At 41.0% G+C, this 24,622-nt stretch overlaps 1 protein-coding gene across 1 annotated transcript in view; it reads left to right on the top strand.

Annotated features, from left to right (window-relative positions):
• The first annotated feature begins 14,536 nt into the window (after nt 1-14,536).
• Nucleotides 14,537-24,622, top strand: part of SAMSN1 (SAM domain, SH3 domain and nuclear localization signals 1) — a 94,773-nt gene continuing 84,687 nt past the window's right edge. The window contains exon 1 of the mRNA XM_054811403.1: nt 14,537-14,612. Coding sequence (XP_054667378.1) covers nt 14,589-14,612 — 24 coding nt within the window. The 5' untranslated portion in view covers nt 14,537-14,588. The remainder of the gene's footprint in view (nt 14,613-24,622) is intronic.

Raw genomic sequence — 24,622 nt, 5'->3', positions numbered from 1 at the left:
GGTAGACATAGCAACATATAAGTTAAAGACTGTTTTTTATTAATGTTCTTTACTATTAAGAAGACCTCTACATCCCAGTCAGGATTTCTGTGGCTTCACAAGACTTGACAAAGATGTCTTATAGAAACAGATCCTCCTGTGACTGAACCTCCTGCTGCTTTTAGGCCTAAACCACACAGTTTACTTGCGTTCCATCCATTGGCTTGGTGTTCCATAATATACTTTGAATATACTTTGAATACTTAATATTTTGGATATACTTAGTATTTCATTTACAACCCTCCTATATTATGATGTTTGCAGAGTCACAGTATTATTCAAGCAGTAACTTCGCACATCTCAGAAATCCCAGTTTATATGAACGCTCGGTTCCAAAATATCTCAGTTGCCTTGTTTACAAAGATTTCCAACCTAACACACAAATTCACTAAAAGGCTAACTAATTTTATTGTTCCATTAACAAAACCACGTGTCTTGCTCTCTATATTTGTATTCAAGGCCTAAACTTAATTTCTATCATACCAAGTATAGTATTTCTATTATTTTATCAACTAGTTATAAAAACTAGCTAATTTTTAGCTAGCCATTTCAAAAGCCTGCTTGCTTTCTGTTTGTATACTTTTAAATCGTTATTGCATACAGCAGTACAATAAACAACACATAGTCAAGTAGTATCATAGCCACAAAAAGTAAAAAAGAAATTATCAGAACTGGAAACCATGAGTTCTCTTTGGATCACGTTATTAAGAGTGTTCGTATCAATCTGCTTACATGCTTTGTTTGTCCTAATAGCACTTTGAATACTCATAAATAATTAGCACATCTTCTTCTGTCAGTGTCAGGACAGCTTGCTTTGGCATTTATGAAACATGCTATGATCTACCTGTAACTGATTGTAGGGGTAGCGGGAAGAGCATATTTTTAGATCGCTTCATTTTCTGTTATCAGAAAATCTGTCAACCTTAGCTGGAAGGCTTTAGCAGTTCCCCTGCTTCAAGGAGGCCTCTACAATGTGCCATGCCCTTGAGAAGCATCTGCTGTTTAATTTTATGAAACAGCGTTCAGGTCAAACAGCAGAAGAGTAGCCAGGTCCCCCTCCTCCTCCTTTTTTTGTTTCCCCCTCCTGTTCTTCAGAGGTCCCGGGGGTGCGTTCAATATCAATAACATCACACTAGGTACCCAAAAGGGCAAACTTCAGACCACATGAATGCTTTATATTGAGGTATTTCTATTTTTTTCAAGCGCTTTCTGAAACTTCCCTCTTTACAGTAGCATAGCTGTGCCACTTCATTATTCTTTCAACAATATACAACTATAATTTAGCCACGCTGGCTAGTTTTCCACTGCTATCAAGCTGTCTTCATCTCCCTGTGCCACTTTTCCCACTGGTGAGCACAAATCCCTGTTTGCCGGCCGGGGTGCTCTTTGCTCCTTGCCCGAGGAGCAGATGATGCGTGTGGGCAGGGCAGTGAAGACGGGAGCCTGTTCCTTAGCAATCCCAGCAGCAGGAGTGTGGCACTGAAGATCCTAGAGGAAAATAAAATGAACAGGAGGATTTTCCTATTGGCATACGCAGGGTGAAGCAGTTCTGTTTCAATGTCAGCAGGCTATCCTCTGCAGAGCTGGGTTACCTGCCCCCACCGAAAAATCCACAGACCCTTTTTCTCCACCCTGAATTCAGGAGATTTAACTCAGGTTTGACAATTCGGTAGTCTTAGAAGCAATCGTCAAGTCTCAGAGGAAGTGCTGGATTGCAGTAATCTGGTTGTGAGGTGACAGTTTGTTTAGCTGGGTTTAGGTCATCACATGGGATGGGCTATAGCCTTCAGGTTAGTCCCAGGACATAAGATAGGTAGCAAGATGTCGTTTTGAAATTCAATGTAACAAAGGGTTACGGAGGAACTCTTTCTCTGGCGGAGTGTTTTGATGGTTTGTGGCTGTCTGTCTTAGATGCTGTGCTGTGGCTGCAGATTCTTCAAAGTATCTGCTGCTTCCTGTAAGTATAATCTCAATTTTGTGAAGGTTTCACATTAACCAGCTGTTCCACAACCATATGGTGACCTGAGCAAGACACTGGACTGACTGGATTTCTGTGGTGTTATTGAATGTAGGTTTTTATGCGGATGCAGAAAAATGCAAGATAGAGAAGTTTATTAAATCAGTCTCTCTTTCTCTCGGTATTCACTTCTGCTCTTGCAGCAGCTGCTTATGCTCAGCCTCTGAACTGAGTCAGTCATTTTACTCCAATAGATTCTAAATCAGTCCTTTTATCCATAATGATTAGACAGCAGCAAAATGCACATCTGATAAAATGTGTAGAAATCCAACACAAAACTTAAGCTTCCCTCACAGAGAAAGCAATGAACCCTAACCGTGACTGAACAGGTTAGTGGCAAAACTGTACCAAGTAAATTCATTCTGCAATATGGAAGCAGAATCAAAGACATTAGGCATACGCAATAGCATATTCAACGTACAATTAAAAGAGTGGCTCAAGCCATATTTGTCAGCAACTATTCCTGCATAAAGAGTGTCTTATAATTAATGAAAGATTACAATTGAGTTAGATCTTAACACTTTGCATTGCAGATTTTCTGTAAACAAAGTGATTGCTTTGGCTTAACTCTGTATTCCAAGCAACTTTTATGTAAGGTCTGTTTCACTGAAAACTCCCATCCATCTCAAATGCAACAGTTTTGTCTGACCTGGCTTCCTTCAACATTTTACTTTTTTTTACAAAGATTAAAAAAACGGACTGTGGAGTAAAATTATCTCAGCTTTGAAAATATGAAATTGCAGTGCTTCAGTATGTAGTAATTTACTGTGGTAGCTCTAAAGAACAGATGGGAGAGTATAGAAAGAGGATTAAACTGCTTTCCATATCCTAAACTTTATCAGGGATAACACAGAAAACTGTGCCATTCATTACTGCCTGGGGAGTTCTTAAGTGTTAACAATTTATCTAGCTGATACATTAGAAAAGCTAGGAAGTTGGGTTGGTGGGTTTTTTTTTTTTTTTATTAGCAATAACAGACTGCAACAAAACAGAAAATCAAAGTTGCATTGCAAGAGTTTTATTCACATGCCAAACAGAGGAAATTAATTGCTTCACCTGGAAATATTGATCATAGTACATCTAAGCCAAAAATCTAAGTGCATGGACCCAAGAAATGCACTGCTGAACATTTATTTTCCTGAGTCTTTATCTCTAAAAAGACTATTTTTGCTGCATTACAGATAAAGAATAATGAGACACTATTTGTGATACTTCATGTCATACAAGGTTTGTGTTCATACACTGTTTTTCACATCACAAAACCAAAATGTTTTAGGATTAAGTTCAGAACCTATTAATATCAAAAGAAATACCCTCATTAACATGTAGCAGACTTTGGATCAGGCCTATCCAAAGATTCAGCTGATAATACCAATTCATGCAAGAGATTACAACCAAAGTCTCGTTATCCCTTGTAATTATATCCCCCTCATGTTTGTTTTCACTTGTATGCTTTGGTATTTTTTCTAGACACTTCTGTTTAAGCTGCGCACTTAGATTTAACAGAGCTTTATGACTGTATTAGTTTTTCAATGATTTCTGAGTTTCTACAAATCCAAAGTTATAATGCTCAAGTGGCGAGTTTACTGTGATTTTCTGTAAAACATGGCATCACAGAGTTCTTGTTCAGTTTGTAAATAACGCCATTAACATAACATGGATTTTAATAAGAAAGAGAGCTGCAGATCTATACTTGCAGGGTTTTCTAGATGTTATTTTAAAACAGTTTATGGAATCCGGTATATATATAGACACATATATACCTCTCTGCCTCAAGAGTATACACTTCATCCTGAAAGTGGTAAGTTGATCTAAAGTTTTCCATAAGATTTCTCTGTCAAATTCAGTAGGACTTCTGCGTGAAAGCCCGGACCTCTCATAGACAGCTGCACTGAATCTCTCTGTTCGGTGGTATTTTTGTCTCAGTTTCCACTGCAAATGTTTGCTAACAGATCTTTTTCTCATCTATGGCTGCGGCTAAGACCACTCGTAGTGGCAGTAAGAATTTCCAGGTCTGGGCTAGAACATATGCATACACATTTGTTCTCTCCTATTCAATTTTCACATAGTATCATCATTTTCTCTTAAATAAGATGTTCCGCATCCATTCAATCTGACTGGGGTTTTACAGCAAGGTGCTGTTGACAAAACGGTCTGACTTCCTTGTGGTTAATGCTACACAGAGCAGCAAGCTACTAGTAATCAGCTCCTTGCATTTGGCTTTCCCACTGTCTTTACGAAATGGCTCCTTCCTCACCCTGGCAGTTTCTCTCCTGTACGTTCCCCGAGACTGGAGGAAGGAGGTAGGCAGTGAGCAGAGGGAGCTGACAGAGGAAGAAGATGCATGCCCTCCTTTGTCCCTCCAGAGGTCACACATTAGAGATAACAAAGAAAATTAGAGACTGGCAGTTGTACTACATATACTGCACAGCTTACAAACTGGCTGGAGAATTAAACTGATTCCAGTTTCATTCTGAGGACAAGCAAGTGTCTTCACTGCGTGCTCAGGACACAAATCTACAACTCTGGAGTGTGGTTGAGATTTCTGTCTTCTGCAGGCTTCTTGCCTGAGCACCTATAGCCAGTTCTGCAAGACATTTTATTTTACTTGCTGCAACAATTTTCATTTCTGCTCCAGTGAACTAAATTCATATTTAATGTTTATTGAAGCTGGGCCTGGGGATTCCAATTGTATCCCCTGTCAAGTGACCGCTCTAGCAACCAGGCCAGAGAGTCATGTGCAAACATGTGCACCCGCCCTGCCCTTAGCTCGACTGGTATATAATTAGCCTGTATAAAGCAGAACAGCTAATTCAAGATTCTGGAGAAGGAGAAAGTCTCTCACCTGGTGGTTGAAGAAATCGCACAAAAGAGGAAAACAGAAACCATGAAGAGAATTTGAACCCTAATTCCCATAGTGAGAAAGGATGCTGCAATTGCTGGGCTGCAATCAGAGGGTTGCTGGGTAAGAGGCAGCAAAAGAGGCTTCTTTGAGTAAGTTTGCTCTGAGGAAAGCAGTCAGATTAATCACTGAGGTAACATGGAACATGAATGCATAAATTATGAATTCATGTTACGATTTAACTTAAATGTAGGGTAGCTGTCTAGCTGCTCTATAGAGTCAAGAATTCTACAGTATCTGGATTTCTTCACAGACAGACTTTACATTTCTAAGCATCTTTAAGCATCTGAAGAGTGCGGGAGCAACTTACACTACAGATTTGAAAATCAGTGGTTTGGATTCAGATATCCCATCATCAATGATCGCTAGATGACACGTATAAGAATATGCTTTTTAGTGATCCAGACAATAGGCTGAACTGTGTGATAACATGGGGATAATACCATTTTTCCCGTCCTAGGGAAGTTCAAAGGATAACTGTGCTAAAGATTGATAAGTTTTAGGATCTGGTACGAATGACACCATGTGAATGCCTGAAATGAAGGTGGGAATGTATGTCTAGCAGAGCCATCTTTGAAGTCCTACTTATACACTATACTAGGTAAAACATCTTCTATCAAGTTTGTAGCACTAAACCAATACGTGCGTGATTCACTAAGCTATTCCTGATGGAATTTGGAGCTTTTTCGTGGACACTACTTTCTGCATACAGCAGTGTTCTCTTTTGTGTGTTATTAGGGCAACAGGTTGTTGAGCTGCATCTGGATTCAATAGAGTAAATCTTGACAGTTTCATGGTTATCCAGGAGAAAAAGTCATCTATTCCATCGAATCCTACTTTGAAGAATTTGAGTGAAATAAAAGCAGGGGGAGTCACAGGGGGACGGGTCACTCTGTGATGTACAAGTCTTTGATCTGTAACTGTATGTGTTGCCTGTACTCTTTTTGCAGATCTCTGGATGCCAGTCTTCCTCAAGAACTGTCCTGATTGTTCCTTTTCCCCATAACTTAAAAGAAGTTAGGCTATACAGTAGAAGTTCCTATGCAAATACAGAAATACTGCTGTGCAGTTTCCCCTCTGTCTCTCCTCTCAATCAGTCTATAATTCATTAGGATGATAGTAATTCTCCTGTTGAAAGACTGTTTACCTAAAGCAGAACAATACTGAAATTTCCTCAATAATGTTGGGGTTTTTTTTCTCTACTGTTTTTTTCATGTATGTTCCAGTTTTCAAGTTATCCATCAAAGGCTTTTGGTGAGTTGCCTGAGGTAATTGTGTTCTGCTAAATCAGGGCAGGGGGGGTGAGAAAGGTTACCTACTCAACCTTTAATAAAGTTTCAGGAACTGCCAGCTCCAAGTATCTTGTTTAACTAGGATGGATTTAAATGAGTGATAATATCCAGTTACTAGCTCTGAGACAATTTGGCAGTCAGGTACCATGAGGACTCAGCTACAGCAAGCAAGGCGGCTCTCCACAGAAATGAATATGTGCTGGTATGCCGCCAAGGTTATCCTACGGCTGCAGATGGCATCTACAGTTCCCACTGTATAAGCCTGAGTTTAATGCGACTTGTGCAGACAGTATGTAGCTGATGCAATTTTTTACTGGCATGTGATAATGAAATTTAAATTTTGTTTTCCCCAAATATTTTAGAACACACTGATATCCTACATGTTGTTTCTGCAACATGTCTTTACAGCAGTGTACAGACTTCTTCCCCTTGATGTCAGCCTCTTCTGCATATCCCATTACCGTAATAAAAGCCGGTAATTTCTCTAATAGTGGGTACAGATGGGGCATATTTTGCAGGTACATAAAGGCATGAGTTGCCAAAGGGCATGAGGACTGCCACTTTCTTTAAAGGGGCCCTAAGAGGCAAATACAGTTCGTCTCTCACATGGCATGGTATGTTTGCAGAAGTGAAAGAAAGTGCTATAACACATGGAGAGGCAGTAAGACAGTATAGCAGGGTCATGGATAGTCAAAAACGAGGACACTCCAAGCTGGAGGCTCTGCAAATCGCATGCACAGGGATGTAAACAGCTCAAATTGCCACTGCATCAGTTGATGTATCATGGCCTCTAAAAAAATAGCACTGTCGCAAAAATTAGCTACACGGCTGTAACTGTTTGGTGATGCTGGATGATCTGGCATAACTCAGATGAAAAATATGAAGCACTGCTAATATCTAGCAACCAAGGGTCTATCCAGAGTAACTTCCAAAGAATATAAAGGGCCCGTCCAAACAATGTGGAGCTGTTTAGCTCTGTAAAACAGTAAGGTGGGAAGAAGTGCTCTGTATAGCAGCATGTATTTCTTGCTGCAAAATGAACTGTTTTATGTGGGTGATTCCAGCTCATGGCTGTATTTGCAGTCCTAAAGTGTTCAGACCATTGTCTTTTAAGCAAATTTTCCCAGATGCGTTGGTACTCATACTTCAGAACTGGTCTAGAACATTAGGTTTTATCACTGTATTTTATTAAGTACATGTTTAAACCTAAGCTGCAGAGTGTTAGAGAGAAGTTTTATTTGACACAACAGCAACTGTATAGTCTTTAATATATAACTGATATGGATTGCTGGTCTTCTCTGGTTGTATAAAAGAATTGCTTTTTTATCAGGAAGATGGGTTTAAAAAGTTACTGAGTCTAGCTTAGAATTAGCGTGGTCAAAATGTGGTGCTTGTACAGCAGAATTTATTTGGAATGATTTGTAAAAGAGCAGGCTACTGGCAGCAGGTACATATCTAAATCAGCTAAAGATCCATGAAATGTATGAAAACTGAATGGGGAATGTCCGAGTCCCTAATTTTGACTTCCAAAAAGGTGAGACTCGCACAAACCTGATAAGAAAATTAAAACATAAGCCAGGAGCTCACCAATGAAATTGTTCGGCTTTAGTTTTTCTTTTCTAGATGCTACTGTGGCTGCACTGTCTTCCAGTGAACTACTCCTGATTTGTGAGAGTGAGCGCAGGACCCAGGAGTCTCAGTGTAGACTCCTGAAGGTCAGAAGAATATTTTTAATCTAGTGTTGTGTCTACAAATATAGATGCAAGTCTGAATTGGCTGGCAGCTCCAGCCCAGAAAACTACAGATAAGATGGTGTACGTTCTGCTCAGAGGCTACTCATCTAGGTGTGGGGGGCTGTGTGAGCCAGCTGGCTCCTTCTGTTTCGCCTGGAGCTTGGGGCTGTCAGCAGCCATCTGTGGGCATCTCCCGGAGGTAAGGCGCTGTCTGGGAACGGGAGTGGGTGCCTATGGCCACAGGCAGTGGGTGCAAGTTAGGTTAGAAAGACTGTCCTCAGGCTGTATCCAACTTAGCGTATAAATTGGTAGAAGAACTCTGAATTAAGTTGCCAGAAGTGCTCAGATCGATAGATGGATTCCTTTTGGCATCATTTAGCTTTGGATCAGACTCTCAAGGAAGAAATAGATGACTAAAGTCCTTAACCTGAATTCTGATAGACAAAAGTGGAGAGGCAATCTTTCTTGCAGAGTGGATTGGAAAACCTCTGCTGGCCTTTTGAAGTTTTGTTCTTAAATGCTCACACAAGGCCTGGGTGGCTACAAACTTAGAGGGCAGCGCTGATTGTTTGGAGCTGTTTCAAGCAGGGTGTGCTTAATAAGGCTGTCATCTTGATATTTAAAAAAAAAAAAAAAAGCCATCAAAGTAAAAGGGAAGTTGGGTGATGGGAAGCTAAATGTTTGCAAAACAGGCTGGCTCTTTGAATTTCCCAATCCATTACATAACAAAAATGCATGAACTGTGTGATTAAGAATACTAAGTAGTAGGTACAGAAATCAATTCTGCTTAGTGAGGATTCAAATCCCCTTGAGGCTTTAAAATGTTTTTTAAAGTCTAAGGAGGTGTGTGTGGGGGTGACATCTTTTCTATAAATGCATAGAATTACTAAGCACAGGGGATTTATTTAACCAGGAAACTTACATTATTGAGATTAGACATCTCGTTTTCAAGGTGCTCCTGGAAGATAATGACTCCTATACCCATAATTCACTGTAGACATCAGTTTTGTCTGATAATATATAAATTGGCCTGACGATAGACGTTAGCAGTTTTCACTCTAAATTACAGTCTAGTGCTAGGTAGCAATAAAGAATGTGTGGGCCAGATCCATTGAGTTTCAGTAAAATTATAGAGCGGAGGATTTGTCCCTCCCATTTAGGATATACACGTTTCCTCTCTAGAACAGAGATGCAGTTTTTCCTTTGATTAAAATATAACTGCTCTGAAAAAAATGTAAATCTTCTTGGACAATGTGATTATTTATCCTAAAAGGAATGTTAGTGTCAAGGCATGGCTGAATGTTACAATGAATTGTATGGGAAACACCATGTGCTTTTATGATGTTGTGATTCAATGTGATCAGTTAACAGGAGAAGGTGCATGAAATTCTGATTGCACTGAATTTGATGGGAATTTTGCCAGTGACTTTAATAGGCACAGACATTCCCTGGGATTCTGGAAATTGTGAAAGCATTTTACTTGCCTGTTTGATTTTGAGTTACAGAATACTGGCTCTTCGTGTCTTTATTTGCTTGATTTTCTGGGCTGAAGTAAATGTTATGGCTATTTATGCTGAGTGAGCTTAAAATAATCTTTAACTGAGCTAAACTCTGTTGCAAATCCTTGTTGCAAAGGTGTAAAAGCTGCTGTGTTGAATTGATCATCGCATCTGTAAAACTGTCTTTTCAAAGGAGGAATGGAATACTGCAATTTGGCAGGGGTGAGAGGGATTGTGAAGCTTTTTCCTTAACAATTTTTAATTAGCTGCTGAATGTAAAAGGAGGAAATGAAGAAGCTGTCTGTAAATTGAAGGAGATTCTAAAAGAAAAAAAAAATCAATAACGTTTAAAGAATCAGATTTTTAGTTAGTACTTCATGGGTCCTTTCCAAACTATTAAGTAGATGTAATTTAGAGCCAGTGATTGGAACATTTGATTCAGGAATATCAAATGTTAGTAGCTCTGTCTTAGAGACACTATTGTGTTTCTGGTCTGAAATGGAGCTTTCTACCATTTGGAGTATCTTCAGGGGTCGTTCATGATAGAAAATGTTAAAACTTGTTTTATAATAGCAGTTTCCTAGGTACAAACAGTGACTTCTCACAGAGCACTCGGTCATGGGTTGTGGGTTAACAAGGAAAGCGTTCTGCACAGAACTGCTTTGTCATCTGCCTATTGTAAGTGAACAGAAGGAGGTGAAATGAGGCAGGGGTTTTATCCAGTCTGCCACCTACATGGTTGCCTTCACATGTTAGAGAATATGTGGTGGATCGAGCAGGCACTTGCTGAAAGTAGACACACAGCCTCTTTCCAAAGAAATGGGAGAGCCAAGAGGAAGCCTCTAACTGAGTCTAATTTCTGAATCTCCCACTTGCCACCAGAATAGCCTGTAGACCATAGTAGCAATGCACTACATTTACCTTGAGATCATGATAAAGTAATAATTCAGCCTTTTATGTGGATGAATAGAGAAATATGACCACTTAGCATATGATTAGTTATATATTTAACACTCATACTATATCAAGCAGTATCACTGTGGCTCTTAATTTTAAATTTGTATGAAGATGCTCAGATGACAGATGATGATCAGAGGAGAAGTCGATGTACATTATCATTAAGGATAGATATGCTGTGGAAGGAAAAAAAGGAGAGAGAAGAAAATAGGGGTAAATATTAGTTTCAGATTTATTGAAATGTGTCCAGGTTAACAATTACTAATACATTATTTTTCCTTTGTCCAGCAAACCAAAGAAATCTGCGAATTGCACAGCTCTGCTGGTGAGTTCTCCCAGTGACCGATGAAGCTGCACCAGTAGACTGGCGATCATAGGACTGGGAGCCTGGAGACAAGGCTGAACGGTGAGTACCTGAATCGTGGCTCGACCTTAACTGCTTGTATGCCGGGCTTGATAACGGATTGCCACTTACTGTGAATACACAGCTGAAATCCAGTCTCCTGAAAAGGCCAAGGGTGCCTGGAAATCTCGGCTATGAAGTCTACTCATTCTGCAGGAATAGAAACCTCAATATATGAAAGTCTGGATTTGTGGGCATTTTTTTTCTTTTTTTATGTGTTCAAACAACTTGCAAGGATGTAGAACCCAAGCATGTAGAAATCATGCGGCAGTGAAGAAAGAGAATTAAATGCTAATAGTAGGGCAGGATTAGAACTAGGAAGTGAAGGTTCAAGTGTTTGCTGTTTGGTAAAACTGCATTCTGTACCCTCATTATAGTGTGGATTTGCAGTCCTGGTATGCTACTGCTGCTGCAAATTGCTCTATTTATACCAGTTAAAATGTAAATAGATGTCACCACACTGATGTTACCTTCAAATTTGTTCTACTTAGTTACTGGTTTTTTAATTATTTTCAAAGCTCAAATTCTTTACACAGACAGCTGTGATATCAAGCGGCATTAAGAGTATTTTATTTATATTATTCATCCTGATCAACCAATCATAAGCTGTTGCATCTTATTTTAATTATTATAGCAAATGTTTCCTCATACTTTGCAATTTACCCATTAGTCTAGCACTGGAACCTGATGGGTAATATCATCTATAGTTTAGGCCTCTCAGCAAACTTGACCCTTACAGATGGCTGTGTCAGTGAATTAGTAGCGGTCTAAGATGTTACCTTTTCATAAGAGGAGTAAGGACTGTAAGTACTCAAAACCATGTAATAACAAATTTGCAGTCTTTAGTCTTACGGTCTTAGTGGCTTGCATATAGAATATCTGCAGCAGTGCTTTGGAATCCTGCCTGAAGTCTTCACTGAAGGCTATTTCTTGTAAAGCTATTAGCCCAGCAGGAAACCAGAGTGGGTTAAATTTCTCTGTTTCTCAAGCAGGATATTTGAACTCTGAATATTTTAAACCTGCCTTGAATTACTTTCACCCAGTACTGTCACCGTAATGCCTTCGGTATAGGTATACGCAGAGAGCTGATACAGCTGAGAACAAAAGGATGAATGCACCAGGATATGAAATGTGAGGAATTGAATGCTGGAGGTCTGCCTTTCGGAGAATGAAGGCAGCCGAACAAGCCACCTGGGGCATGCGCTTGGGAGGCACATCCACAGAGTCTGAACAGGTATGACTCCCAGTTTCAATCTCCAGCTCTGAATTTGCGAAAAGCCTGCCTCTGGTTTTCGCGTTTGACTTCAGTGGAATAGTGCCTAGCTCATGAGATTTCAAGCCTGATGTGATGAATTGCACCTGTCCAAATGGTGAAGTAAGAACAACTGAAACAAGAGTTGGCCCAATGCCCTAGAAAGTTTCCAGATGAGCATTTATCTCTCTTCACAAAAGATTGTCTTGTACAGCTCTGCATTTTTGCCTTCCTACATAGTTGCTTGCCATATATTTGTATGTCTGTAACTGTAGATGCAGGCTGCTTTTTATCTTTTAATTTGTTTTTCTTCTTAAATTATTCTCTTTTCTGCATGCCTACAAGTGTAAGCAAAAATGAAAACTGAATAGCTCAGTATGAGATCTGTGCTTTCTTAGCTACTCTTACTTTGAGGATCTATGGTATAAAATTAAGAAACTTCCTCTTAAAGGTTTCAGAGTAAATGTGCATAGCAAAACCCCCTCAAAAGCCACAACCCGAAATCAAGAGATTGAATCAGTCTGAATGAAAAACAAGTTCCCCCTGAGTTACTTAGGTGTTGGTTCCTTATTATATCTTGTCATTTTATTAGCTCTTCTGTCTTTCTGGAGTTTTCCAGATAGCTGTTACCGTAAATAGGCATTAAAAAAGAAAATAATTCTTGATAGCTGGGATGGGGTGCTTTTGATCATTACTTTCATAGTACATTGCACATGAGGTTTGTGCTGTTATTTCAGTTTTTCCAGCTGGAGAACCTGAGGCACAGGAAGGATAAGAACTTGCTCCCTCATGAGGAAACTAGCAAGTGAGCCACAAAGCAAATGGAAGCCCATCTGTGGCAAGCTAGGCCTCTCAGATGTCTATTTTTGTATAATCACATTAGGAAACTGTCACTAGGTGGTAATTAACAAAATCTGTTAGTGCTCCTCAAGTTTGTAGGAGGAGTAAATGAGAAGTCTCTTGTTAATTGGCTTCTAAACTATAAGATTTTTCATGAAGCTCTCCATAGCCAACCCTGCTTTTCTAATATGTGAAACCAACCTGAAATTATAACTGAAAAGGAGGCCTGGGAAGAGTCTTCCAAAAAGACTTTTATGTACTTCACAGTAAATAGGAAAAGTGCAAACTAAAGATATTTTCCTTTTAAAATCTTGAATCTTATCTGTTCTGTGGTGTTTGTCAGCGCGCCTTTGTGTGAGCCTTGTTTGGGTTTTGTTCAGGGTAGCAACTAACTCATATTAAAATGTATTTATCCTGCCAAAATATGGACATTTCAAATTCACTGGGGTGCAGGATCAAAAAGCAAAATTACTAGAATAAACTGAAATAGTCAGAAGCAATGAAAGAGATGCTTGACATTTACAAATATGAAGGTCTGGGCCCAAAGAAAGGAAATCAAGATCTTGGTCACAAAATGACACTACCTCTCCATTTGTGGTGAATTGCGGCTTATCTCTTTGGTGCCAACTGCTGCTTGTTCACATAACCAAATACCATAGCATTCATATAAGAGCTATGGGAAATTAATTGTGGGCTGGGAGGCAATATTATTCCAAAACCAATCTATTTCATAATCTGAAACAATTTGAGACTCAGTGCTTTCAGCATTATTTCTTCCTCGGACTGTTCTACTCCACTAGGGGTGATGGAATTTTGCTGATTTATGCCAGTTAGTGATATAGACTACTGTTTTTCTTTACAATTGCTTATCCCTCACCTGACTGTCCATATACACTATAATACCTCTCATTATAACCCACAGAGCAGCTTTGAATACTTGCATTTTTTTAATTTCCAGATTTGCCGTGTTTTCTAATAGCAAAATTGGTTTAGTGCTAATCTGCATCATCAAGCAGTCAACATGTCAGACACCGGTTGGGTAATTATTCTTTAATGTACAGGCCCAGAGTGTGAGGTTGTAATTTGTGTTTTGTTTGGGGTTGTTTTTTTAAAAATAATTTAATCGTAGCCCACAAGTTTCTTTTCCAAGGTCCCTAAGTAAAATGCTTCCATGTAGTCAACAATACTTACTGAATTTTGTAAATTAATTCATCCGTATAGAACATCAGTGTTTTCCAAGAATTTCTGTGTGTCTTTTGATAATCTGAGTAAACTGAGAAGATTTGCATTGGAGTTAGCTGTATGTTCCAGTGGTCTTAGGCAGAAAGAGTTTTATTTTATTAGATGACAAACTAAACAGAAACAACAGCCTGCAAGAGAGCATTTCCCAAGTCCATCATAATCATTCAGCCCATGCTTTTGTTTTGTTGGTAAACATTGTTCTTTAATTCAGAAAACAGTTTGTACTGGCCTGGGGAAGCCTGTGTCATTTGATAATGGGCTCTGAATCCAGTGGATTATTGCAGGGATTTTATCTTGCAGTAATCTCCAGGGAGAAATGTACAAACAGCTGGGAGAGCAAGGAGGAGCTGCATTGTGCGGCGGGAGTTGGGGAGCAGAATTTTAGAGTGCTGGAGTGGATCTCAATACCAACATGAATCTTTTCTGTTTTTCTCTGGTAAGTGTACACACACGTGTTTTTATTTAGTGGGTTGCTAAGTTGATAAACTGAACTGGTGGGTGTGTTTGGCTGGGAAAAAAATCGAGGTGTTATATCACAAACTGTGCAAGTGTTGTGTAACAGCAGCGAATCTTTCTAGCATAGACGAAAGAGTTTATGTATGAGAAATTATACATAGCAAAATATGATTCAGTAAAAATAAGATGAAGCAAAAAGCATGTAGTAAATGTACTGTGCACTATCTGTGACCATTACAGAAACATGCAGATTTAAATGTGAGGCATTTGACCCCAACACAGTAAAATGCCATATATGTATGTTAAAATTACTAAATATATATATATGCTATAATTTGCTTGAAGCTAGTTTTTCTTCATGATAATAGTATCTGTTTTCCTTCTTAAGCAGTTTGGGAGAACTGCTAGAACTTTTCAAGCGTTAGTTTTGTATTAGCCAAGCATGAATACATAGTCATCGGGGCTAATCCAGTCATATTTACTCACAGACAGAGGAGTTGATTTAAGACCCTCTTCCGGTGTTTTTTTTCCACTTTCTCTTTTTTTTTTTCTCTTTCCTTGTCCCAAGACAACTGGTCACAATGAACAGGTAAATCAGGATAGGAAATCCACAGAAACTGTTTTTGTTTTCAAAGCTTAACCATCTGCCAATACCAATGCTTAGCATTAGTAATGGTAATTAGATAAGTATATTTGCTGTATTTACACAGCGCAATGATCTGTTTGCCCATTTTTCATCTTTCGTCCAGATGTTTAGTCTATCTTCCCCATATATTTAGAAAGAACAATAAAAATCAATATTCAAACTGCACTGACACAAATGCAAATAAGGGAGCTGCTTTGTGTAAACCGTTGTTCCTGATTGCTAATGCTATCTTAGCGCATAGTACTGGTGTTCTCCAGATCATAAGGATTAAAAGCTGTTTCGGAGTACTTGAAGTAAAATGCAGTGGTATTTTAGGATTCTGTGACAAGCATCACTAATAAAAAATAGTTCCCTGGGAATTCAATGACGCTTTTGATCACAGTTTAATGTGAATACCTGTGTATTTGTTCAAAGTTAACAGTGGCTTTTTGGTGCAATGTGTAACAGCTTGAAAATACTGATTTCTGAAGTTCTTTGGGACAGAACTGTTCTATCAATATTTTATTGTTCCAGCAGCTTCTTGCTTTCTATGTAGCTCACTTTGCAAAAAGGTGTTCAGCCTTGCATTGGTTGAGAAATCCGCATTTAGACGAAATGTGAGGTAGATCGTGTGGGTGAGTGTAGGTCAAGTTGCGGTTTCTCTGTTAAACAGGGTATGCAGCAACTGGAGTTTCTGTGAGAGAGATAATGACTGCAGTAATAATGGATGGTTCAGACAAGTGAAAGCTAGTGCCATGATAGTTTCTGTAATGAAATAATTAGTTCTGTTTAAAGATTGCCGCTAAGAAGATAACCTAAGTTCTTCACAAGCTTTCCATGGGAGCCATTCTGTCCGCTTTGGTAATCTTTTGAGCACCTGGCAAAACATCTCAAAAGTTATCGAGCTCTAAATTCATAGGTCACTAATGTATTTCATAAAACTCGGAGCCCCATGCAGTCCTCCCTATGCATATGACACAGCGCAGCTGCTTTCTGTAATCAGATTGTCTAGCTTGGAAATGAGCTAGTGATCCAAGTACGTACACTAGCCACTTTTACTCTGTCGGCCTGTGACTGTGAAAAGGCTGGCAACAAAGTGGTTGCAGTATCAAGATAAGGGTATTTTTCTCTTCAGGAGAAGCAAGTCAGAAATAATGCACAGCAGCAAAATAATTAAGCTTTAAATACATCTTTTAAAGGCCTCAGAGGAGCCAGTACCTTAGTAGATGTAAATAGCCGCTGATGAATAGAAATCACTGCTGATTTACATCAAGTGAACATCTGGAGTAACTGCTAAAACTGAAACCATGGAGGAGAAGGTTAGACTATTGGCAGACAGAACAAAAAGCTTTCCAAAAAAATGGTATTCTCATGGAAGGATTTTCCTCATGTAGACTGACTGACAAGACTTCAGACTGCAATGAGTGTGTGCTTGTGTGTACATGTGTGTATATATATATGTGCATATATTTTTAAAATACATTGTTTTATAGCTCAGACAATAGTTTTCTACCCTATGGAGCATAGTGGTTGAAATAAGCTATAACCTGAGGGAGTGAGAAGAATGTTCTGTTTAAAAACAGAGTAGAACCAGACTTCTGGCTGATCCAAAGTGGTGGAATACTATGGCACTTAAAGGAACATCAGTTTATGCTGTCAGATTTCATTCTCTGTGGGTTTGCTTTCATATCTGTCCATGAAACTAAGAGGTATTTTTAGCAGGAGAGACACAGTGTTATGGGCCAGTCTAGCAAGTGGTGACATGGAGGCTGAAGACACTCAAGAGTCACAAGATGGTTGTAAGGGCTTTGGAGCCTGGACTGGGCTCTGCCCTTCCTAGGGAGGCAGACAGAAATTACTCCAATCTGTTGCCACCCGGGAGCCCTTTGATCTCCTAGTACGAGTGCTCCGGCATGGGGTGTTTCCCCAGCAGTACTTTGTGTCCTGAATTGACTTCAGAATGATTTGGTTTCTCAACTGAGATGAATTTTGCATCAGACTCATTGCCGTAGTCTCAAGGGATTTGCAGACAAATTAGATTTGCCTTCAAAACCTTGTGTCCCTTTTCCACTTACAAAATGATCAAAAAATATAAACATCCCTTCTTTTGTAGACATATCATTTTGAAAGGTCAACCTTAGACTCTGAATTTGCAGCATCTTTTCCATCTTATGGTGCTTTGCATGTCAGACAATTACATCAGAACAATACTGTTTGTGTTATGGACAATATACAGAGAGGTGCCTAAATCAAGCACTGCTTCTGTATGAATTGCAAGAAATTATGTCACTAAACCATCTGTTTTGATACCCTACTTAATAAATAGCAGCATCCTACAAATCTGAGAAATAAAAGACATTATTGAAGCGTCAAGTCCTTTAGTTCAGGTAGAATTTTTTTCTTGCATTATTTTCCTGAATCAACTCTCCAATATCGAGGATATATACACTGGGGTTAGCCCCAATTCACCTGGAGCACTACCAGTTAATCCTGTCCTGGTTATTCTCTTTTCCGATAGGGTGTACTTTTACTGGTTTGGTAGCATTTACTCCTGGAAGTAGCAAACGTGTCTCCTTAGATGAGGCCATCTTTGACCATCGTTGTACACTTAGCCCAAATAACAGGCTTTTCAGATATTTCTCTGCTTTTAGACCCACAAGGAAGACGTAGACTCCAATTCTATTGATAAAGTACACACGTCCAGGAACGCATCCAGGCTTTTAGCCTCCTTGGCATGCAAGAACCTGTGTCTGCTCTAGCAAACGCTCCCAAACAAGGTGGCCATATGCCACCTGCTTTTCACGTGTAGTTTTGATGGTGTTTTAAGAAATGCGCTGAGGAGTCATTTGGATATCTGTTAGCTGACATATGACAAGTGTGGGCCAGGGACTGTTCTGGCAGGGGGCACCAGTGCAGATGATCACGTTACAGTACCCTCGTTCATTCTTGTCCATCATTTCATTTACTAAGAGAGATACAGTCAGATGTATTTCTGTTTCAAAAACTGAATTTCAGTAAAGTTTCCATGAGAAAGTAGATGTGAGGAACATGAAAGACTTCCTCACACGAGGCAATACTTAAAGGCTAGATCCTACCTTCTTTGGCAGTGAACAGTGGCATTAGTAATGGAACTAATGAACACAGGCAAGAATTTCAGATACTGAAGAGATGCCAACATCTTGTATATCAGAAACCTGTGCAAGAAGAGCAGTGGGGAAAGGATACAACACTCCTAATCACAGGGTTGCTCAGATCAGTTATTCAAGTTGAGCACTGATCTTAGGGTTTAAGCCAAATAAGATCTCTTGCATTTGTCTATTTTTCTTCCATATGGTAGCTTTCTAACCATCCCTTTTGCTAGTGAAATGTAAAGTACAGAGTGAAAGTCTAATCATCTTAGCGATTTTCAATAGCATTGAACTAGTTATATATTTTATTTTGATAGTTGGTTTAGAGATGTGCTGACAACACAGTGTAAAATACATTATATCTAACGTTATAAACTGAAACAGCCCTTGGCACTAAACCCTAATGTTTCTATGGTGAAATATGCAGAGAAAATAAGTATTAATAAAAGTGGTGTAATTATTAATTACATGGAGCCGTCCATATGTTAAAGAAACCATAGAGTAAATAGAAAGATGCTAATGCTGCCATGGTTATTGGGACGCAATGTTACTTAGAAATGGATTCGACTTAAAAATATGTGTTTTATCAAAGAAGGATTATGTGCATGTGGAAAGTCCATCCTCTAAAGTGTAATGTGAATAGAAGAGATCTTAGTGGTTGAGCTTTTTAGTGTTTCCCATGTAATCATCTTCATATACTCTTTGTCCATTTTAACTGGGTTGCTATCATCCCACCATACACACGAGTTCACATTTAAACACTGAGCTGGAGAATGACCTGACTGCATTACTAAATGCACCTCTCTCCATCTTATGATCGGTCTAGACTCTGCATGCCATGATAATAATATCATGCAAAGAAAAGAGCTACAGACAATTATTTTCTTCTAGATCTGAACTGGGATCTTTTCTCCCATAAAACTCCTGAGGCAAAGGGCTTCAAAAGGCTTTCTCAGCCCACCCTGTCTTGTGTCCTTGCACTCGCTCTTTGTATTGCTCAAGCTCTCTCATTCTCATTCTCTCTTTTTGTTGGCGCTGTCTTTCTCTAGCACTCTTTCTCGCGTACTGTTTCTCATGATCCTTCTCAGTATCTCTTTCTCTTGCACTCTCACTTTCTATCACTTTCTTTCTCTCCCTTTGTCACACACATGCTGCCTTTCTCGTACTTTAGCTCTTTCTCACATACTTTGTTGCACACACTTGCTCTTTTGCACACGCTCATGCCTTTGTGCGCCCACACCCTTTCTCCTGCCTAGTGTTTCTTGCACCTTCACACTCGCTCTTCCTCACACGCACCTTACCTCTCTCTCCCTTGCATGCTCGCTTTCTCTCTCGCCCGCTGTCTCATTCTCATTCTCTCTCACACGAACCTGCTCTTTCTCCCATGCTTGCTCTTTCTTGCACACAGGCTTGCACAATCTTTTGAATGCCCACTCCTCCTTCTCATGACTTCATTCTCTTTCTCGCTCCCCTTCTTGCACCTTTCTCATGCCTGTATGTGCTTTCTCACACCCCTTTCTCGTTACTTTGCACCCCTTCTTGTGACTTTGTTCTCACTCTTTATCACACCCTCACTTTATTGCACGTGCTTTCTTTTTCTTCTGCCATGTCTGTCTTTCCTGCACACTCTTATTCACATGCTCTCTTTCCCTTTCTCTTTCTCTTTTTCTCTCTCTTCCCTTGCCCCCTCTCCCCTTTCCTCTCTCCTCCTCCTTTCCCTCCTTCTATCCCTCTTTCAGTCGTCCTTTCTCTCATACACATGCTCACTCTTTCTCACTTGCTGGTGCACCTGCTCCATGTCTTGTGCCCTTGCTGTCCTCCCAACTTCATGCCCTTTCTTGTGCCCCTGTGCTCTCTCTCACATACCTGTGCTTGGATTTTTGCATGAGCTTTTTCTCGTGCTCTCTCCCTTCTTTTGTGCCATCTCTATCTTTTTCCCACACACTCGGTCTCTCTGTCTCCCGTTCTTGAGTGCTTTCTTTCTTGAAAGCTCTCTCCATCCCTTTGCTCTTTCTCTATCTAGTTCTTTCTTTTTCTTGCTCCTTCACACTGTCTCATTCTTACGCACAATCACTCTCACACACTCGCTCTTTCTCACTCACTCTTTCTTGCACCCGCTCCCTTTCTCACACCTGCTCTTTTCCTTGTGCCCTTTCTCATGCCCCCACCTCATTTCTTGCAACCTTGTGCCCTTTCTTGTGCCCTTGCTCTCATGTTTTCTCATGCCCTTCCATGCAATTTCTCACACCAAGTCTCATGCAATCTTTCCAGCACACTCTTTCTATTCACATGCTCTCTCCCCCTTTCTCGAGTGCTTGCTGCCTCACTCTTTATCTCTCTCTTTATTGCCCTCTTTCCTTCTCTCTCTCTTATGCACACCCTCTCGTGCCTGCTCCTTTTCTCACATCTTCACACCCTTTCTTGCAACCTCACATTCACATTCAGTCTTCCTCACAACCTCATGCCTGCTTTCTCAGGCACACTTTATTTCTTGCATCGCGCCTCTCTCTTTCTACCTCTCTCTCGCACGTGCTCTCACTCTCTCTGTTCCTCGCTCACTCCCTCCTTCCTTTTCTTGCATGCTCACACCATCACTCTCTCTCTACGGTGCTCCCTTTCTTCTATACACTCGTGCTTTCTTGTGCACTCCCTCGTGCTTTCTCAAGTGCTCACTCTTTTTTCTGCACTTGCATGTTCTCACGTATTCACACATACTGCACCCTTGTCCCCACTTTCTCTTGTGTCCACCCTTTCCCCCACCCTCATGCTCAGTCTATTGCTCTCTTTTTCCATTTCTCCCTCCTGTTTTCTCTCTCTCTTTTTTCTCTTTCTCTCTCCTACTGTCTCCTCTCTCCCCCTCTCCCTCTGTCCATCATGTGCACTCTTTCTTGTGCATGCTTGCTTTTTCTTATGCACTCTTGTTATCTCATGCCCTCATGCCCTTTCTCTTGACTGTGTGACTTCTTGCAACATTGCGTCCTTGCAGACTCATGCGCGCTCTTTCTTACTCGCTCACACTAGCTTTCTTCCATGCTCTTGTACTCTTGTGCCATCTCTCTATTTCCTGTACTCTCCATTTCTTGCTCCCTCTCCCCGCTCCTTCTTGCGTGTTCTTTTACTCTCCCTTTCCCCCTCTTTATTCTTTGTGCACCCTTGCTTTTTCTTGCCAATGATCATATTCTTTCTTGTGGCCACTCCCTTTCTCACATCCATGCTTTTCCTCGCACTCCCGCTCCTTATCTTGCACCTTCCTGTCCTTTCTTGCAACCTCACTCTCGCTCCTCATGCCCTTGCACTCGCTCTCATGTGCACTTTCTCTCTCCTTCCCACACTCTCTGTTTCTTGCACACAGGCTTTCTCTTTCCTGAGTGATCTCTTTCTCTGCTTCACTCCTTTCTCTCCCCCCTCACTCATTGTCTCCTCTCTCTGTCCTCCTCTTTTTGTCTCTTTATGTCTCTGTCTCTCCGTTTCTTGTTTTTTCCCTCTCTCAATCACTATCTCTTTCTCTCTCACACATGCACACGCACTTTTTCTCATATGCTCTTGCCCTTTACCACACATGATCAAGCTTTTCCTTGCTCACTGTCATGCCCTTGCTCTTTCCTGCACCAAGGCACCCCTTTTCATGCCCTTGAACCCTTTCTCCTGGCCTTGCCCCATTCCCGTAATATTACCCTCTCTCTTGTGACCTTGCACCCTTTCTCGCAACTTCATTCTTGCTTTCTTATGCCCTTGTGCTTTCTTTCTTTCTCACAGCACCTCTCTTTCCTAAACACCCTGTCTTATTATTGCGTTCTCCCTTGCGATCCCTACCTCTCTCATTCAAGCTCCCTCATTGTCTGCTTTGCTCTTTCCCCTCTTTCTCTTTCACCTTCTTTCTCTCCCTCTCATTCTTGCTTCATCTTTTCCTTTCTTTTCCTCTCTCTCCTAATTTCTCTTCTCACTTTTTGTCTCCCCTTTGTCTCTCCCTCTCTATCGCTCTTTAATGTGCTCACTGTTTGATTTGCTTTCTTGTGTCCTTATTCTTTTTTGTGCAGTTCCTCGTTCTTGCAACCTTGCTCTTTCTTACATGCTTGCTCTTTCTTGTTTCTTGCGTGCTGGCTCTTTTTCTTGTGCCCTCACACCCATCCTTTCTCATGCCCATTCTTTCTCATGCAGCTTTATCTCCCCCTTTCTTGAGCGCTTTCTTTCTTGGGGCCTCTTTACCTGTCTCTCCATCTCTCTCTCCCTCTATCTAGCTCTCTCTCTCTCACATGCACTTGCTTTTTCTCACAGCCGGTAATGCTCTTTCTTGTGCTTGTTCCCTTTCTCTCAACCTGTTTTCTTTCTCATGTCCTGTCTCCCTTTCTGACAACCCCCATTCTCATGACCTCACCCCCTTTCTTCTGACCTCACACACTTTCTTTCAGCCTCATCCTTGTTTCTCATGCTCTCACACTCGTTTTCTCATGTGTGCTTTCTCTCCTTCTGCCATACGCTTTCTTGGTTTCTGGTGCAATCCCTCTCTTGATCCCTTTTTGAGCTTTATCTCCCCCCCTCCTGTCTCTCTATCTTTCTTCCTCTTCCTCCTCATCCTTCCTCACTCTTGCTCTCTTTCAGACACTTTTTCTTGCCATCTCTCTGACACACTCAAACTCTTTCTTGCACACTTACTCTTTCTCACGTGTTACCTCTCTCTTGTGCCCTCACACCCACCTCTTATTGTGCCCTCTCTTTCTTGCACATGGTCCTGCTCTTTCACCTACTTGCTCTTCTTCTCATGACCTCACTCTCTTTGTTGCACCCTCATGCCATTTCTCATGCCCTTGCTCTCTTTCTTGAGACTTCACTGTCACTCATTCTCATGCCCTCACACTCACTTTCTTGCACTCTTTCTTGAGAGCTGTCTGTCTCACAAGCACTCCCTTTCTACCTTGCACGCACTCGCTGTTTCTCGCGTGCGTGCTCTTTCTCACAAGTTGTCTTCCTCTTTGATGGCTCCTTTCCTCACACCCTCTCTGTCCTGTGGCCTTGCACCATCTCTTGCACGCTCTCCCCCATTCTCTTGACCTTTCTAAACTGTCTCATGATCTCTCCCACCCTTTCCCTCTCCCTCTCCCTCACAATTCCCCTCCCTCTCTCTTGGTCTTCCCTCTCTCTGTTTCCCCTATTTTTCTCTCACAGGCACTCTGTTTCCTACCCACACTTACTTTGTCGTACCTGCTCCTTTTCTCAGGCCAGCACATCCTTTCTTGTGCCAGCGCCTCCTTTCTAACACAGTCGTGCCCTTTCTTGTGACCTCCCACCCTTTCTTGTGTCCTCGCACTCCATTTTTCTCGTGCCCTCATGCTTACTTTCTCATGCCTGCTTTTTCTTTCACATGCCATCTTTTCCCAGCTGTCCTGGTTTCCTCACACATGCTTGCTGTTTCTCATGCAACCGTGCTCTCGCGTGCTGATGTGCTTTATCGCACCCTTGTGCCTTCCCTTCTTGTGCCCACCCCTTCCCATGCCCTCACACTCACTGTTTCTCACGTGGGCTTTCTTTCTCGTGCTCTCTTTCTCTCCCCTGTTCTTTAGCACTCTTTCTCACATGCTCTTTTTCTTTCTCTTGATCTTGCCTTCCCTCTCTCTCTCTCACCCTTTCTTGCTTTATTTAGCTTCTGCTCTTTCTTGCTTTCTTGCACTTTCTCTCTCAGCCTCTCTCTTTCCCTCTCTTTCTGTCACGCTCACACTCTTTTCTCATTCATGCTGACTTTTTCTTGCACATTTGCTCTTTCTGGACATTAGCACGCTCTTTCTCATGCCCATTCCTTTTCTCCCTTCCTCGCTCTCTTTCTCATGCCTGTTCTCTTTGGTGCACCTTCACTTTCTTTCTCACAACCTTGCATTCTTCCTTCCGACCTTGTGGCCTTTACTGCAGCTGTGCACTCGCTCTTTCCTACGCCCTCATGCTGGCTTTTTTCCTCAGGCCATCTCTTTCTTGCACCTTTCCAAACATTCTCTTTCATATGCACTATTTCCCTCTTTCTTGTGTGCTCTTTCTCACACGCTCTTGCACACATGCACTCACTCTTTCTCATGCCTTTGCTCTCTTGCTCACTGTCTTGTCCATGCTCACACTGCTTCTGTGCCTTCCCTTTCCCGAGTGCCCTCCCTTTCTCGCACCCTTGCTCCTTTCCATGCCCTCGCTCTTTTTGGTGCCCTCCCTCTTTCTCGTGGCCTCACTCTTTCTCATTCCCTGGCTTTTCCTCGCACG

Source organism: Grus americana, chromosome 1, assembly GCF_028858705.1.
Source record: "Grus americana isolate bGruAme1 chromosome 1, bGruAme1.mat, whole genome shotgun sequence".
Classification (NCBI taxonomy): domain Eukaryota; kingdom Metazoa; phylum Chordata; class Aves; order Gruiformes; family Gruidae; genus Grus; species Grus americana.
This window is presented reverse-complemented; position numbering and strand designations above follow the sequence as displayed.